General features: G+C 40.1%; 2 protein-coding genes across 2 annotated transcripts; one reads left to right on the top strand and one right to left on the bottom strand.

Annotated features, from left to right (window-relative positions):
- Nucleotides 1-1,216: 1,216 nt before the first annotated feature.
- On the top strand, nucleotides 1,217-1,684 carry LOC133805945 (uncharacterized mitochondrial protein AtMg00810-like). Its single transcript, XM_062244093.1, has one exon. It carries the CDS (start codon nucleotides 1,217-1,219, stop codon nucleotides 1,682-1,684), a length of 468 nt encoding a protein of 155 aa, XP_062100077.1.
- Nucleotides 1,685-5,067: 3,383 nt separating this feature from the next.
- LOC133805946 (uncharacterized mitochondrial protein AtMg00810-like) lies at nucleotides 5,068-5,920 on the bottom strand. The gene is made up of 2 exons (XM_062244094.1): nucleotides 5,389-5,920; nucleotides 5,068-5,228 (listed from the first exon to the last, which is right to left on the bottom strand). Exons 1-2 carry the CDS (start codon nucleotides 5,918-5,920, stop codon nucleotides 5,068-5,070), a joined length of 693 nt encoding a protein of 230 aa, XP_062100078.1.
- Nucleotides 5,921-18,947: the final 13,027 nt, after the last annotated feature.

Genomic DNA, 18,947 nt, shown 5'->3' on the forward strand with positions numbered 1-18,947 from the left:
AACGTAAAAACCATCCCCAACATGTCCTAGGCTTCACAACCCCAAGAACCCTAGCCAAAATCTCCCAACAACCCCATTCAACTAACCTAGAAATCCCAACTGAAAACCAAGACAAAAACAGAGCAAACCAGAGATTTAATGGCTAGAATCTTACCTCAAGTTCAGATTATGATGCTCTTCAATGGTGGAACACACTCCAAAGCCCTCAAGACTTACTTCCCAAGCTTGAATCCTTAAGTTAGGCTAAAAAATCTAAAGAGAAAATGAAGAGAAATGGTGTACGGGAAAGGTAATTTCTATGCTCTGTTTTCTTCAAACTTCCACAGCCTTCATGGCTTAAATCAATCCTAGGGGTGAAAAGACTAAAATACCCATAGGTCAAATAAAGGTTTCTAAAGACTCCCAAGGGTAAAATTGACCTTTTCCACCTATTTCGTTAATCATAATTAACACCCTCCAATTCCCACTATTCTCGATATTCTCAAATACCAATATTTCATATCCTGTTACCCTTTAATTCCCGGCAACACTTTAATCATTAAAATCACCCCGAGCCCCGAACTGAATCCCGTTATGACTAAACCGCTAATTTGCACTCAAGATCGTCTCATGCCGAATGGATCGAACAAATCCAAATTATAATGTGGCCTCAACAATAGGTCACCGACATGCATACAAATATACAATTACGCCCTCAACGGGCCAAATTACCAAAACACCCCTGTAATGAAATGTGGACCCACATGCATGCATTTAACATCATATTATAATATAATTCACATAAACATGCATATAATCATTTAATGGCATAATAAAACAATTATGGCCCTCCCGGCCTACTAATCCAGCCGTTAAACCACATTAGGGATTTCGAGGCATTACACCGCGGGCCTGGTTCACTAAGTTGAGTACTTCGCTGCTGCACAAAGGCTTCCTTGCCTCCAAGTCTGATTCCAGCATGTTTGTCTTGTCCATTCCTGGCTGTTTCATCTTGGTTCTTGTCTATGTTGATGACATTATTGTCGCTGGTCCTAATGAAGCTCACATCATTAGGTTCATTGCTGGTTTAGCTACTAAAGTTGCGATTAAAGATCTTGGTCCCCTACATTATTTTTTAGGTATTGAGGTACATCGCAGCTCTACAGGTTTACATCTCAGTTAGTCTAAGTACATCTTGGATATGTTATCTCGTGCTTCTATCTCTGATGCTTCTCCGATGGCTACTCCAATGTCCTCTGCTAGTACTCTCTCACTTCATTCTGGTCTCCCTTTGGCAAATGGCACTCATTACCAGTCCATTATGGGTGCTTTGCAGTATTGTACGTTAACCCGACCTGACATTGCCTTTAGTGTGAACAAGGCTTGTCAATTTATGCACTCTCCCACAGACTCTCATTGGCAAGTCGTTAAACACATCCTTCGCTATTTGGCTGGTTCCATTGACTATGGTTTCTTCTATCAACCCTCTACCGATCCTACATTGTTGTGTTACATTGATGCGGATTGGGCTTCTTGCCCCAATGATCGTAGAATTACAAGTGCCTTTTGTATCTTTCATGGAGTTAATCTTATTTCCTGGTCTTCGAGCAAACAACGAGTGGTTTCTCGCTCTAGCACTGAATTTGAATACCGTAGTCTCGCCAACGGTACTGCTGAATTGTTATGGCTTCGCTCTCTCTTTTAGGATCTGCATTATCCTTTGTCTTTAGCCCCTGTTCTTCTTTGTGACAATCTTGGCGCCACTTATCTCAGCTCCAACCCTGTCTTTCACTCTCGAACTAAGCATGTTGAGCTTGATTTTCACTTTGTGCGAGAAAAGGTTGTTGATCACTCTCTAGTTATTCGTCATATGCCTTCAACTGAGCAACTTGCAGATGCCCTCACTAAACCTCTTACTGCACAATGCTTTCTATCTTTGCGATCCAAGCTCACCGTCCTTCCTAGACCGATGACCTTGCGGGGGGATGTTAAGACTAATTAATTAGTATTTTTGTATATAATTAGTTTTATTATTCTGTTATGTTTGAGGGTGTACATAGACCCCACTTAGTCTCTCTTGTATATAAAAAATATACTCAGTCTTGTGTCAAAATATAGAGAAATATACCAATACTTTATTCTCTCTCTATCAATTCTACTTTTCTTCTGCAGGCTACCATTTTGGCAACGAGAATTAAAGTTGCTCTAACCTATTGACGAGCCATAGTCAGAACAACTTGTAACTAATAAAGTAGAATGTAAGATATCACTCACTAAAAAAAACACTTAACATAGTAGGTACAGGGGTGATCTTTTGTGCCTTCTTTCTCCATCTTATCCTTGTAGTTCTATTTTTCTCTAAGGGCACCCTTTATAGTAGCAAAAGGTATATCTAGGATCTTCTTACCCCAGGCAAAACTATTGCAGCCAACATGGTCCACCATCCAAAAATCTATATCATCTATCTATTTTTTTCTTTCTTTCTATATCATCTATAATATAATTAAATAATGAAATAAGTTTATCAAATTTCATTACAACTAGATAGGACACGATGTCAATACACTTTTAACTAATTATTATTATTATTACATTAACTCCAATAATAACAACCGAATAGACCACCAAGCGATTCATGCTATATGAAGGAGCTTCCTTAGAAGGAATGTGCGGTGTAGCCGTAGGTTATGTACCTAAAACTCAATACCTTCACACCACTCAATAATGTTCCAGCTCAGCTTTTGATTAGTCTTTGAAGGTCTTGTTTTACTAAAGTGCTATTCATGTTTCTCTGTTCCTTAGTCATTATTCACTCTATTGCTGTACTTATACACTATCTTGTTGTTTTCATATAGTCCCAGGCTGGTCTATATTATCCTCAGAAAGGGTGAGTTATTGAAAGTGTTGGGGTTTTATGCCCTAATTAAAACCCAAATTCTTTGTAATCTCATTTTATTATCAATAAAAGAATAGAAATCATTTTTTGACTTGGTCAATCACTTTGCTCACATGTTTTATTTTCATGATTATTTGTTTAATATAAACTTCTATTAAATCCCGAGCATATAGCTAATCTTATTTATAGTGACGTAATCACAGTGGAATATAAATATGATTATATGTTCAAAAATAAGTTAGTCCTAAGATTAGTCAGTGCACCGGATTTACACTGACTTGCCAATCTACGATATGATCTACTTACACATTACAGTGTTATGTTCTTTCCAGAACATTAGCAAAGTAGATAAGATCAGATGTATTTGTTACATGGGACAGGACCGATATTGACAGTTGATAAGATAAGTAAACATACCGTTATTATCTATTCTAGTCATATCATATAGTTGACCATAGGTCAATTCAATCTCAATTCTGAGTGGTTAGTATTCTAACTGATTGTATTACTTGAGTTCTTTGACTTGTTCGTTACCAGCTTACCCTACGGACTAGCCCATACTTACATCTTGGGAACTCGGTAGTATAATTGAGTAGGAGTGTTAATCATAGATATGAACATCTATAGCTTCTGATGAAGAAGTGAAACGATGGTTTCCTTTTAGTTTGGTTCAAGGTGTTAAATGATAGAGATCTCATTTCAGTAATTAAATTAGTTTACTGAAATATCATTTACAAGGAACTAAGTGTTTTAAGGATAAAATACAATGAGGGGTAAAATGGTATTTTAGTCCTATCTCATTGTAGACCGTCTATAGAGGATTGAGTGACAATTATGGTTGTAACAATGGATAATTAATAGCGTATCTATATTTGTTATACAGCGTTCTATGAATTCAAGAGTACAATTCCAAGTCTATAGTGGAGTCACGAGGAATTAATAAGTTAGTAAATTTATTTGTTAAATTTATGATAACTTATTGGAGCTTGATTTCATAGGCCCATGGTCCCTATTGTACCTTGGATAAAATCATCTAGATAGTCTCAATTAATTGATTTAATCATCAATTAGAATTATCAAAGTTGACCAGGTCAATTTTGGATAGTTTCACAGAGTTGTGTAATTTTGAGAAGAAAAGAGAAATTATGGCAGATTTATTAATTAAGATAAATTGGTATCTAAATTAATAAATAAGTTTAAATCAAGGTTCAAATTATAAATAATTAATTTGATAAAGGATTTAAATAATTATTTAATTAATTAAATCAATAGAAAATAATACAGGCCTTGATTTTAAGTCCAATGGGCTTATAATCAAATGGGAAATTTCACGGGCCTATAGCCCATGATAATTTCGACCTAGGGCTTCAAAATGGCTGTTATTTTATTGATTTTTTAATTAAATTAAATGGCCTAATTGAGTCTATAAAAGGAGTGCTTAGAGACGACAGATAAGGAACAAGTCAGATTTTCTGATAGTTTTATATTCTCTCTAAACACAAGTCCTTTTCTAAGCCACTTTGTTATTTTCTCTTCTTCTCTCTATATCTATCTCATGTGTTGAGAATTGCCCACACTAGTCTAGGTGGTTCTAAGGATACATTGGAAGATCGTGAATAAAATAGAAGATCGGTTCAGTTTCTTGATAATACTTTGCGACAGAGAGGATACAAGAGTTAGAGAAACTGAAGGAATGACTCTTTAATTCCGCTGCGTATACTGTAAGTATTCTATTCTTTGTTTCTCTTGAATTCAATTTTAGAAACATGTTTTAGGCTATCTCGTATTAATTTGTTTAATATTAGATATACATGAAAATAAATAAAGATCATGTATAAGTTTTACCTACAGAAAGAACGTTTGGTTTTTAGCTCTCTAGCTGAACTTCCATTGGTCAACGATGGAAATTGATAATTTTGCAAAATAGACAAAGGAGATTTGAGAGAGAATCAAAATGGAGGCTAGGTTTTCATTATGTCAAAAAAGAGATGAAAATAAGAGTACAAGAGCAACAAAATATATAGCCAAAATAATGAGAGGCTAAAGACTAAACTACCCTTACATAATAATAAAACTTATATTATTAACATCCCCCCTCAAACTCACGATGCATTTGCGGGAAGCATTGAGAGTTTGCTAACTAAGAAACGAAAACGAGAAATAGTATGAGCCTTTGTAAACAAGTCGGCAATCTACATAGCGGAAGTGACAAATGGTAAAGTGATGATCCCATTCTGATAGTGGTGACGAGTAAGATGACAATCTATCTCAATATGTTTCGTGCGCTCATGAAAAACGGAGTTGCGAGTAATCTGAATAGCACTAACATTGTCACAATGCATCGGAGTGGGATCTGAGAGAATAACACCCATATCAGCAAGTAACCAACTCAACCAAACAATTTCAGCGGTAGTGGAGGCCATGGCATGATATTCTGCTTCTGTAGACGATCGAGAGACAACAATCTATTTTTTACTCTTCCAAGAAATAAGAGAATCTCCAAAAAAATATACAAAAACCAGTGGTAGATTTAAGATCAGTACAATCACCACCCCAATCTGCATCTGAGTAGGCACGTAACTCTAAAGTAGACATAGATGGAAAAAGCAGACTCTGAAATTGAGTTCCCCGAAGATATCGAAGAATACGAAGCACAGCTGCCCAATGAACGGTAGTGGGAGATGCAACAAACTGACTGACAATGTGAACTGCATAAGCGATGTCTGGCTTGGTGATAGTAAGGTACACTAAGCTACCAACCAGAGTGCGATATAGAGAGGGATCTGACAAGGCAACACCATCAGATGAAGAATACATGGCATTAAGCTCAAGAGGGGTATCAACAGTGCAAGCATCAGAGAGACGAGCCTGATCGAGAATATCAGCAATGTACTTAGATTGAGAAAGAAGATAGCCACGAGGAGAGTAAGCTACTTCTATCCCTACAAAGTACCGTAGGGAACCCAAATCTTTCATCTCAAATTCACGAGTCAAGTGCGTTTTCAACTCCGTTATCCCATTCGCATCATCACCGGTGATAATCATATCATCAACATATAAAGAGAGTAAAGTGCAGCCAGAAGAAGTACACCTAACAAAGAGAGCTGAATCATGTGCGCTGGGGTGGAAGCCGAGAGAAGAAATCACGATGGAAAATTTTCAAACCAGGCTCGGGGAGCTTGTTTAAGCCCATAAAGAGCCTTCTTCAATCTGCAAACTTCTCCTGAATTATGAGGAACACCTGGTGGAGGAACCATGTAAACTTCTTCTTGAAGAGTCCTGTTCAAGAAGGCGTTTTTAACGTCCATTTGAGAAATGGACCACTGTCGAGCAGACGCAACAGCAATGAGAGTGCGAATAGTGGTATGTTTGGAAACTGGAGCGAAAGTTTCCTCATAATCCATCCCATACTTCTGAGCAAAGCCTTTAGCAACCAAACCAGATTTGTACCGCTCTACTGACCCATCAGACTTAGTCTTGATCTTGTAAACCCAACGGGAACCAATAGCACGCTTCCCCACAGAAAGAGGAACAATATCCCAAGTACCTGTCTTGTACAACATAGAGAGTTCTTCAGCCATTGCCTGCTGCCAAAGAGGGTCAAGAATAGCCTCTTTATAGAAAGAGGGCTCAGAGAGTTGGTGAATAAAAGTCAAAAAAGAAGAGAAAGAATCAGAATAAGTGGAGTAGACAAAATCAGGTAACTGTGTGGACTTACGAATTCTTTGAGGGTAGCGAGGAGGAGGAGCAGGATCCACAATCTCAGAAGCATCTTGGGCAGTAGTAGGGACAGAAGGGACTTTGACAGGCTAAGAACCGACATCTGCAGAGTTAAGAGTATCAACAGTACAAGAATTAAATGGATCAATACGAGTGAGATCAGATTTGTGTAGATTGGGGGTGTCCGATGGAATAGAGTAGAAAGGTATATGCTCAAGAAACACAACATGACGAGAAACATAGAGTTTTTGACTAACAGGATCATAACATCGATATCCTTTTTGACCTTCACCATAACCAAGAAATACACAAAGAGCGGAACGAGAAGTAAGCTTACTACGTTCAACATGAGGACGGAGAACAAAACATGTGGAACCAAAGACTCTCAATGAAGAATAATCAGGAGTGTGACCATAAAGTTTTTCAAAGGGAGACAGACCTGAAGTGACAGATGACGGAATTCTATTGATTGAATGAACTGCAGTCAGAATGGCTTCCCCCCAGAACTCACTAGGAACATAAGTAGACAATAAGAGAGAACGAGCAGTTTCAACAATGTGTCTATGTTTTCTTTCGGCAACCCCATTTTGCTCTGGTGTATCGGTACAAGAGGTTTGATGTAAGGTACCATCTAAAGCAAGCAATTCAGAGAAACGATTGGAGGTATATTCACCACCCAGATCACATCAAAAACATTTGATAACAGCATTATGTTGAGTTTTAACAAAAGCACGGAACATATGATAAATCACGAGGAAATCAGAACGATGTTTCATAAGATAGACCCAACAAAAATGAGTATAATCATCAATAAAAGAGACATAGTAATGTGATCCACCTTTTGTTAGAACGGGTGATGGCCCCCACACATCAGAGTGAATTAAATCAAAAGGTACAGGAGAAACAGAAACACTCTTATAAAAAGGTAAAGCAGAAAATTTTGCCAATTTGCAACCACACAATCTGAAATATCATGGGTTTGTAACTTTCCTAATGCTCCTGTGGAAGCTAAGTACTTTAAACGTGAACCAGATACATGTCCAAGACGAGAATGCCATAAATAAAAACTAGATGAAGACGAACTTAAATGAAATGAAGACAAATCGACATTAGAAGCTGCAACATCAGGAACTCTCAGCTCATCTAAAATGTAAAGCCCCCTTGCCTACGGCCTGTCCCAATCAGCTTCTTAGAATGAGGATCCTGCACATAACAACGAGAATTAGAGAAAATAACTGAGAAACCAGAGTCACATAATTGACCAACAGAGACAAGATTCAAAGTAAGATTTGGAATATGATATACATCAGAGAATGACATTTTTTGAGTGCAAATCGAGCCAATCCCTGCTAATGGCATGGGAGTGCCATCAGCGGTCATGACAGATACAAAGGGTGCTAATTTAATGGACAAGAAGGAATTGGAATTAGGTGACATATGATGTGAAGCTCCAGAATCAAGGATCCATATAGAGGAAGATATACCTGGTGTACTACTAGAAGGCAAACCTATGTGTGAGGAGGCTGACATGGCGTGTGGCTGCGAGGCAATGAACTTCTGAAACTGCTTTGTGAGTGTAGCAATAGAGGTACTAGGAGTGCTTCCAGAATCTGCAGGCAGAACAATAGCTGCCATGTTCGAAGACATAGAGTGAAGAGGTCGATGAGGTTGGTTGCCAGATTTCCAGTGAGGAGACTAATTCGGTGATTGCACCCTGTTCAACAATTTGGGACATTGAGCCTTCCAGTGTCCCTTTTGCTTGCAAAAACTGCATTCGTCGTAGCCAACCTTGGCTTGAGTCTTGTGTTGATTGTTGGAGACTGGCCGATGAGGAACTGCAAAGACAGAGGGATTCGGAGAAGGAAGAATCCCCTTTTTCGCCCCCCCTTTATCAACACGAGACTTCAAGCGAATCTCTTATGCTAACAACTCATTAACCACCGAATCAACCGACGGAAGAGGACTGCGATGCGGGATTATTCCACGAAGACCTTCAAACTCATCTTGAAGAGCCATAAAAAACTGAACTAGACGTTGTGCGTCTCTCCGAGAAATGTAAGGGGCAAATGCCCGTAACTCCGCTGATTCAGTCAAAGCAAGCTGATCCCACAGATTAGACATAGCAGAATAAAATTCCTGAACGTTCATGCTATTCTGTTGAAGGGCCCGAATGTCAATCTCCAACTGATACTACTTTGCGAAATTAGACTGTGTATACAGCCTTTCCAAGTGCTCCCAAACTTCCTTCGCCGTCTCATATTTCGCCAATTGGATACAGATTGATTGTTGAACCGAGTTGTTTATCCAAGTGATGATTTTCGAATTCTTGGCATCCCAAAGATCCAACTGTTCTGCAAAGCTCTCATCCTTATCATTCTTTGGTTTCATGGAAGTTCCAGAAACATAACCCCACATACGTTTCCCTTTCAGAAAAATTTTCATAACATAATGCCAATACGAATAATTCTGCCCATTCAATTGCACATTGATGGACTAAAGAGAATCATCTTTTGCGCCAGCCATGACGAACAATCGAAATCCAAATAAATAGAACAAAGTGCGAAATCCCCAAGATCGATCACCGAGATTATAATCCTATCGCAACCAAATCGAGGGTACTCAAGAACATTGCTCCGATACCATGATAATTTTGCAAAATAGACAAAGGAGATTTGAGAGAGAATCAAAATGGAGGCTAGGTTTTCATTATGTCAAAAAAGAGATGAAAATAAGAGTACAAGAGCAACAAAATATATAGCCAAAATAATGAGAGGCTAAAAGACTAAACTACCCTTATATAATAATAAAACTTATATTATTAACAGAAATAAACCATCTCTGTGCCCAACTAGAGGACTCTCTAAACCACTCAACGGATGATCTTACACTGGAGTTGGAGCCCCATGACTACAACCATGTAAAGAATGCCCTAAGCTAATACTTATAAAACATTCGCATATCAAAGTTTGTAAAAGAATACCACTCATTATCAAAGTTTCAGTGGGGACTTGCTTAAAACCATGCAAGTTGGCGCCATAAGTTTTAAAAAGAAAACATAAATTTTTATGCAAAGTTCAAAATAAGCAAAATGAAATAACTGAGTCCCACTGATAATTTAGGAAAGTCTCTTATAACAAAACATAATTTAAATGGTGTTCTACAGTGATCGTTTCTCCGTCCATAGGATTACCCCACGCCATACACCCCATGATGAAAGAACTCCTCACGTCACCACGCGTGCCATAAAGAAATCTTATTTGCTACCTGGAAGGAAAGTAAGGGGGGTGAGCTAAAAGCCCAGTAAGGAAGTACAAACAAATAATCAAGTAAGAATACAACAAATACAAACACTAGCGTTCATCTAAAACATCATGGTATATCATAACATAATCGTAACATATCATCATATCATAACATAATCGTAACATATCATCATATCACAAACATACAGCATGCATGATGAGCATGGATCGCTAGTTGTCCATGTCACCCTATGAGGTAAACAGGAGATCTCTGGTCCTTGAATAACCTCGGTGCGTCCGCCCTAGGAGTTATGTCTCAATGTCCTTAGTAACTCGTTCAATGTATCTGACATCGTAATCTGTTTGATGTATCTAACATCGTAATCTGTTTGATGTATCTAACATCGTAATCTGTTTGATGTATCTAACATCGTAACTTGTTTGATGTATCTAACATCCATACACATATCACATTCAACATATCATCACATTATGGCATTCATAATTCATAACAATTCATTCATATAACAGTCTTACCATTCATAGCACAAAATCATAGAATCTATCTAACTTCCTTACCTCAGGTCCAAGCTAAGAAATTTTCACAATCTTTCAACGAGCCTATATCATAATTAAAATAACATTTCTTAGGTCCATAAAATTACTATTTTTCCCTTCCACACAACTCACGTGTGCATGGGCCATGCACACATAATAATCGTTACACATAACATGCAATTATTCTTAACTACACATAAAGCCATGAAAAGAATAATGCTCATTTTACCCATTTTACATGCATGATCGTTTTATAAAAACCACATAGTTGAATAATAAACATAATTTTGGACGTAAAAGTGGAGTTGCATGTAACATGCATACGTGGGAACATTGCGTAATAGAGACGTTTTCAAAAACAATAATTCTACATTTCTTACTTTTATTATTTTAAAATCAATAGACATATTACATGCTTTATTTTTCTTAAAATTTCTAAGTTGATTAAATTTCTCAAAACATTATTTTATTTTATAAAATTATTTTATTTTAGCTAAAAAATAAAATATGTGACAATTTCATTTATTAATCTCAAATTACAAAGAATTAACCAAAAAGCTTGGATTTAATTAAAATACCTATTTTTAATATGTTTCTTTAGAAAAAATAAATTTTATCATTGTGTTACATAAATGATGTGAAAAAAATATATTTTTAAGTGTGGAAAATATATTTTTATTTAAATAATTGAAGACTTAATTTTATGTAACAAAAATCCTTATGTGACAATTAAATAACAATTTTTAACCTTTTTAAAACAAACTTTCAGCCACCATTTATTTTCTTCAAAAATCACAAATAAATAGAATCTAAATATTTTTCTCAATCAAAATAAAAGAAAAATCATAACTTATCAAAATATGCATTCATACCATTAAAAATACAATTTTTCAATATTACCATAACTTAGGAAAGTAATTTGTTCCAAAAACTCATCAAATTCATTTTAGTAAAACTCACTTCATATTTTCTTACAAAAATTCCAACAACTATTTTTATCATTAAAAATCACCATATTCAATTTGAAAGCTCATATTTTCTCAAAAATTCAATAAAAATTTTGTAGGTAATTATTTGAGTAAAATATCATTTTAATGGGATTTAAAATACCCCTTTTAATTTCATAAAAGTAACATAACATCAAGGACATTACTTATGCATGCAAATCATTTTTTTATCAAACTTTTACCCAATTATTTACAAAAATCAGCAAGCTTAATTTCTCATGAGATTCATCTTTTATCCCAAAATTTCACATAAAATTGTACGCCCTGGTTTTCCCACGGACTGATTAGCAGGTCGAGCCTCGGACTAATCAAGGTTAGTCCGTAAACTTCCCCAGGTCGGAGATTCTGTTTTCCAGGTCGTACCCCCTTAGCTCGAGCTATCCTCAAGAACTCTCCAGGGCTGCCCGAGAATGGGGGAAGGAGTCCTTGAGGCCGAAGGTCGGGTCAGGGAAGCAGCTCGTGGTACGAGCTGCTTCTCATAGATCTCTGACTCTTTGTAAAGTCAACACACGCAAGATAAACGTGCCTATATCTGACATCACGTGTCCGATATCTCCCTGACTTCTCGGACACGCAGCAGGAACGTGCGTATTCAGACACCCACGGCTGGGTTGGGCCGTGCGGCCCATTATCTCCTCATCTATCGATTTGACCATACTCATGTGTCAGGTTTAGGAATTAATCATGAATGTCACAGAGTTGATATGACAAATAATAAGGTCACGGGATGACCTCCTTACCAACTTCCAGGTGCCTTCTCCTATAAATATGGAGACCCTGGGAGTTGATAAGGGTTGGGAAAAACAATAGTCTCAAAGAGGTATACACTTTGTAACCAAATACCCAGAAGATATCAATAATATTGACTAGTGGAGTAGAAGGATTTTAACCTTTGAACCATTTAAAAACGTGTCTTGAGTCACCTAGTTCATCCTCTAAGATTTCATATCTGTGACGGTTCTATTTTCAGCACTAATCCATTTCTCTCTTTCTCTTAATTACCTGTTGGCGAAGAACCGCGTCAACAAAAATCATACATGTCCAAAATATCATCATACTCTTGTTATATACACAATTATAAGAATATTACTAACATATTCACATGAAATCTTATAAAACCAAATTTTCTATTCCATTGAATCTACACATGAAATCCAACAACAATAACCATGGCAATAACATACATAAATTCATAACACCATATCTCATGAACATGCCTTATAACAATCCTAACATATTTCTCATCATATTTCTAAAATCATCTTTTACCATTTTACATAAATCAAGGATTAAAAAGATAACCATAGCAATATAAACATAACATATATCCTCATTATAAACCCTATCAAATCCATTCCCTCAATCATACCCATGAACCCTTTTTAAACAAATCATATTCTAAAAAATATACAAATCATAATCATCAATCCTACAATAATCAACCATTAGCATCACCATCAAAAACCTCGAAGATAAACCCATCAAAACCAATATATAGGCTAAGAAAGACCATCACCTCTCTTGATTGTAAAATCAAGAACACAATATGATCAACACCCAAACTTCACACCCTTGTTCAAGCCTAGGGTTTTATTTGAAAACCACCATGAGGAGGAGAAATAATCCAATCACACACAACAAATAAACAAAGTCAATAACATATAATCAAGAAAAGAGATTTGACAAACCAAAAATACAAGAAACACATACTCTAAAATGGGTTCCTCTTCACCTTCTTCTTCTTTATTTCTTTCTTTCTTCTTCTCCCTCTCTCTCTACACGCCACTCTCTCTCTCTCTCTCTCTCTCTCTCTCTCTAATTTCGGCAGCCACAAGAGCAAATGGCTCTTCTCCTCTTTCCTTTCCCCTTTATCCTTATTCTCTCATAATGGCTTAATAAAAAGAAAAGGTAAGATTCCTATTCTCTCCATATTTTCTCTTAATTTTTGTATAATTGTTTTTATCTTTAAATGGCATGGAATAAAAAGATGATCACATCCTTACTTAAAATAACCATGGTCTTCTAATTTTAATTTATTTGAATCAAGAAAATAAATGGAATAAACCATTCTTTTCCCACTACATATACACGTCCACCACATGGTTTCCCATTCCCTTATTTTTTTTTATTTAATTTCCTACTTAATAAAATAAACTACCCAAAAATATCATAAATGGCAATTATAAAATGTGTAGAAAATCCACACATGTGCACCTTATTACCATGTACTAGCACACACTAAAACACTAGAGTGCATCACTATCTACCATGCACCTTAGTGCATTCAACCATAACTCACATAATTACCTCAATTGTCACACTTATTTAAAATGTGTTATCCAATAAATTAGCATTTGTGACGTGGCGAATAATCTCTTGACACGTGCCTGACACCTGGAGCGTCTGCTAGAGTATCGACCATGAGACACACCAGAAGCAGGACATACCTGTTTTTACCACGACCAGACTGGTCGGTGGTTCCGCTGGCAAAGCAACATTTATGGAAAGATCTTATGTATCCCGAATTTATTTCACGCAATCTTCTGAATATCCCATGATTCAAGGGATAATATCTGTAACAATATTGGGCAACCCCCCATGGGCCTATAAAAAGCAAGAGATGGCTCATGGGAAGGGACCTTTTGGCAGCTAAAAAACCATAGGAACATAGAAATTATCTGTGAAAACGAGGATTGTTTATGAGGAGTGTTGAAACTCATTGAGCCCAAGCTCTCTGATCGCACTTTTGTTCCCATATCAATATCATTCTAAGTGGACGTAGGTCATTACCAGATCCTGGGGCCGAACCACTATAAATTACTGTGTTTTCTTTACTTTTGTCATTACGTTATTATCTATACATATTCGCCTATATCATTCATATTTTGACTCCGTGTCAGTTGGCTAAAACGAGGGTCAACATTCTGGTGCTTTCATTGAGAGGGCGACTCATCATTGTTGATAAAACTAATGGCGAAAGTAGGGAAGAAAGCTGCTCAGACTGCCGCTGCACCGTCGAACCCGCCACCTCCTCCTCCCCCAGCAAGCATGGCGGAAGATGAACCGCAACTAGATTTTGAAGAGGAGGAAATGGACGATGCGACTTTGAGGAGCACCTTGGGCACGTTGCAGGAAGAGCTGGCAAGTCTGAGAGCCAATCAAGAGACTGCCGCAGAAGCTATGGCGAGGCAACAGCAGGAACTTGATCGTCAGAGGGCGGAGTTGAGCGAGAGACAGGCGGAGGTGGATCGCCGCCAGACTGAGGCCATGGCAGCCCTTGAAGCGGCCTTGCTGTTGGCCAGAAATCAGGCCGCGCCTGCCTCGCAGCCTAATCAACCTGAAACTGGGCCACCCCAGGGAGGTCCCAATCCTAGCCCGCCAGTCCATCCTTCAAGTCCGCAAAGGCCTGAACAGCCCCAGATGCCCCATGACGACGTCCCACTGGACCCCGAGGCAGATCCACCATCCCACGCTGCTCGAGGTAATCCCCCGCAGCAAAGGCAGAATAGGGCCGAGCGACAGCCTCGTAGTCCTAGACGCCGCGAGAATGATGGGCCACACCAAGCGAACAGGGGTCACTACCCTCCTGGTAACAGGAGAGACTCGGAGTTAGGCTCTGCGGTCCGTGGATCCCAGCAGCATGATAATGCACGGGGACATCGCGACCAGCGCAGGCCACCCCCTAACGCTCGAGGTGTTTCTGCCAGAGACGGGAATAGAGGGAACAACCAGTCTTACCATAGCCAGTCAAAGTTCAAAGATGGCCACGGCTACAACGAGGCTGACTCAGGCAAGAACAATGCTGATGGGAGGAACGGAAATAAAGGTAGAAGCAGGAGCCAAATACCTCGAGATGATCAGCCAAATAGACAAGATGCTGGGGGGCAACCCCGGCAAAATAATGTCTTCAACCGGCTCGGAGGTAGCGAGCAACGGAGAAGAGAGGAAGATCTAAGAGACATACTCAATGATCGTCGAGAGAAGCATGGTGAGAACATCCCCCCAGCAGCGGAGAACGTAGCTATTCCTACTGCCTTGCAAGTCCAGATAGACGCACTAAATCAGGCTGTGCAACAATTGGTCGGAGGAAGAACCTCTTATATTGACCACGATAGAAGAAAGGGCACTCCATTTATCCAAAGAATAGCCAACGCAGAGACTCCCGGCAAGTTCAAGATGCCCACGCTCCCGAAATTTGATGGATACGGAGATCCCGTCTCGCATGTGAATAAGTTTGAAATCCAGATGGACATTCAGAAGGTATCCGAAGACGCTCGGTGCAGGATCTTTCCTGCAACACTTTCTGAAGCCGCGCAGGAATGGTTCTTTAAGTTCCCACCTGCAAGCATAGTTTCCTGGGAAATGTTCGTAAGGGAGTTCTACGCAGGTCGTGTCCACCCGACCGAAGCAAATCAACTGGTTGAGATCCGCCAGCAAGATGGAGAATCACTAAAAGATTACATCCAGCGCTTTATGCGAGCGGCAGCCGGAGCAAAGACAGTCGGGGACGAAGGAAAGATGATGGCTATAACTGCGGGAGTGAGACGCCGCTCGCCTCTGTGGAAAAGTCTTCGTAAGGATGGGGTCAGAACCACCCAGGAATTCTTAGACCGAGCTGATCGATATATCAAACTCGAAGAAGCCATTGCCGATGATGGAAAATCCTCGAACAAGGGCAAGAAGGCTGCCGAACCCGCCAAAGCCGCCAATGGCACTAAACCAAATGGCAACGGCAAGGGCAATGGAAACGGCAACGGTAATGGAAAGAATGGTGGGAAACGGCAACACAATGAGCCTTCCACCTCCGACAATAAGCGAGCTAAGAGTAATCGTTATGAACCTAGGTTCACTAACTACACTGCCCTCGTTGAGTCTCGAGGAGAGGTATACCAGGCCACAAGCTCTAGCGTGCCCTACAAGAAGCCTGGTCCCATTCGAAAAGACATTTCGAAAAGAGACACTACCAAATTCTGTCGTTATCATAACGACTATGGACATGACACTAATGAATGCAACCAGCTAAAAGATGAAATCGAGTTCCTCATTAGACAAGGACACTTGAGAAGGTACGTACGGGCCTCGGGAACTTCCCAATGAGAAGCTCCAGGTGGCAATGAGCAGACGTCCACACGCCAACGCTCGCCACCATTACAGCCTGCCCCCGTAGCTGGAACACTTTTAACCATCTGTGGAGGCCCACACCTCGCTGGAAATAGCGGAAAGGCTAGAGAACGATATGCTCGAACTCTGCGCCACGACCAGGACATCGAGATGATGACTGTGGAGGACCGAGCGCCGAAAAAGGCCCGCTCAGAGGAGTGCGGGATAACCTTCTCTGAAGGCGATGCCCAACACGTCCGGTTCCCACATTCCGATCCGCTGGTCGTAGATATCCAAATGGCCAATATGATGGTAAAAAGAATACTGGTCGATACAGGAAGTTCAGTAAACATCCTCTATAAATCAACGCTGGAACGCATGAAGCTGTCTGTAAAGGACTTGGAGCCCTGCAATCAAACCATATACGGCTTCTCTGGAGAAGGACTCGTTCCAGCCGGAATGATCAAACTCCCAGTGACAACGGGTACAGCGCCCGCTTCAAGGACATTACTCGCCACTTTTGTAGTGGTCGATTGTCCTTCAGCGTATAACGCCGTTATTGGAAGACCCATACTGGTTGAACTGAGGGCCGTCATCTCCATGTGGCACCTAGCCATGAAATTCCCAACGAACGCAGGGGTAGGATGCGTTTTGGGAAACCAAAGGGAAGCCAGGGAGTGCTATAACGCCTCGATCACAAAGGCAAAAAGTGGAACATCTAGGAGCGCTACCCCAGAACGATTGCAGATGACGGAAGACAGCAAAACCCAATCAGGTGGAAAAGTCACCAAATAGGGTGTTGCCCAAAGTGAGGATATAGATTTGGATCCTCGCTTTGGGGATTTTGAAGAAAATGTTGGGCCCGTCGAGGACCTGGAGGAGGTCCATCTCGATGAAAGAGACCCGACTCGAATCGTAAAGATTGGGAAGAATTTAGAACCTACTGCGAAACAAGCGCTGGTGGAATTCTTGCAAGGGAACCAGGGGGTTTTCGCCTGGTCGCATAAAGACATGGTCGGAATAGATCCTGCGGTGATCAGCCATGTCCTGAACATAGACAAAGTCTTTCCACCGGTGCAACAAAAAAGAAGGCTGCTCGATAAAGACAGGTCAAGAGCCTTGAAAGAAGAAGTCGAAAGACTTAAAGAAAATGGGTTCATCAGGGTGGCGTTTTATCCATCATGGGTCTCCAATCCGGTGTTGGTCCCCAAGCCTAACGGCAAATGGCGGACCTATGTGGATTTTACAGACCTCAATAAGGCCTGCCCAAAAGACTGCTTCCCACTCCCGAGGATCGACCAGCTAGTCGATGCAACTGCTGGGCATGAGACCCTTTCGTTCATGGATGCGTATTCAGGCTACAATCAGATCAGCATGCATCCCCCTGATGAGGATCATACCAGCTTTCGGACCGATACGGGCTTATATTGTTACAAAGTAATGCCCTTTGGACTGAAGAACGCAGGTGCAACTTACCAGCGATTGGTCAACCACATGTTCAAGGAGCTGATCGGGGTAAGCATGGAAGTATACGTGGATGACATGCTGGTAAAGTCCAAGAAGGCTGAAGGACATGTGAAGGATTTGCAAAGGTGCTTTGATGTGTTAAATAAGTACCATATGAAGTTGAATCCCCTCAAATGTTCCTTCGGAGTCGGGTCAGGAAAGTTTTTGGGATTTATAGTGAATTCAAGGGGAATCGAGGCCAACCCCGACAAGATAAAAGCCCTGATCGATATGAAGTCGCCAGAAAAGATCAAGGATGTCCAAAGCCTGACCGGAAGGATAGCTGCCCTTAGTAGATTCATCTCAAAATCAACTGACAAGTGCGTTCCATTCTTCAATCTACTTAGGGGAAATAAAAAGTTTGAATGGACGGAAGACTGCGAGCAAGCATTCCAAACAATAAAGGCTCACATGTCGCAACCTCCTGTCCTATCAAAACCAATGGAAGGAGAGACTTTGTACATTTATCTGGCAATTACCGAAGTTGCTGCTAGTGCGGTACTGATACGGGAAGAAGAAGGCGTGCAGAAAGCTGTTTACTACGTCAGCAAAAGGCTGATCGGTGCAGAATTAAAATACCCACCGATCGAAAGATTAGCGTATTGCCTAATTCTAGCTTCCCGAAAGTTGCGACCGTACTTCCAAGCCCATCCTATCACGGTTTTGACTGACCAGCCCCTTCGGCAGGTCCTCCAAAAACCTGAGGCGGCTGGACGACTGTTAAAATGGGCGGTCGAATTAGGACAGTTCGACGTGACTTATTCACCGCGAGCAGCAATAAAAGGGCAAGCCTTAGCCGATTTTATTGCGGAGTTCACCGAACTCCCCAGCAACGAGTTGTGCGAGAAACCTGAGGCGCCCATGCCTCAAGACAAGACTCCTTCGTGGAAACTATTCACAGATGGATCATCTAATGAATCTCACGCTGGAGCAGGAGTG

The sequence above is a fragment of the Humulus lupulus genome, chromosome X (genome assembly GCF_963169125.1).
Source record: "Humulus lupulus chromosome X, drHumLupu1.1, whole genome shotgun sequence".
In the NCBI taxonomy this organism is placed as follows: Eukaryota; Viridiplantae; Streptophyta; class Magnoliopsida; order Rosales; family Cannabaceae; genus Humulus; species Humulus lupulus.

What these genes read in the sequence shown, in the direction of transcription:
- LOC133805946 (XM_062244094.1), bottom strand. Translation starts at nt 5,920, where the DNA reads ATGATTATCACCGGTGATGATGCGAATGGGATAACGGAGTTGAAAACG. An exon ending in TAAATCTACCACTGGTTTTT is followed by an intron (nt 5,229 to 5,388) that starts GTATATTTTTTT and finishes TTATTCTCTCAG; the next exon opens with ATCCCACTCCGATGCATTGT.
- LOC133805945 (XM_062244093.1), top strand. Translation starts at nt 1,217, where the DNA reads ATGGCTACTCCAATGTCCTCTGCTAGTACTCTCTCACTTCATTCTGGT.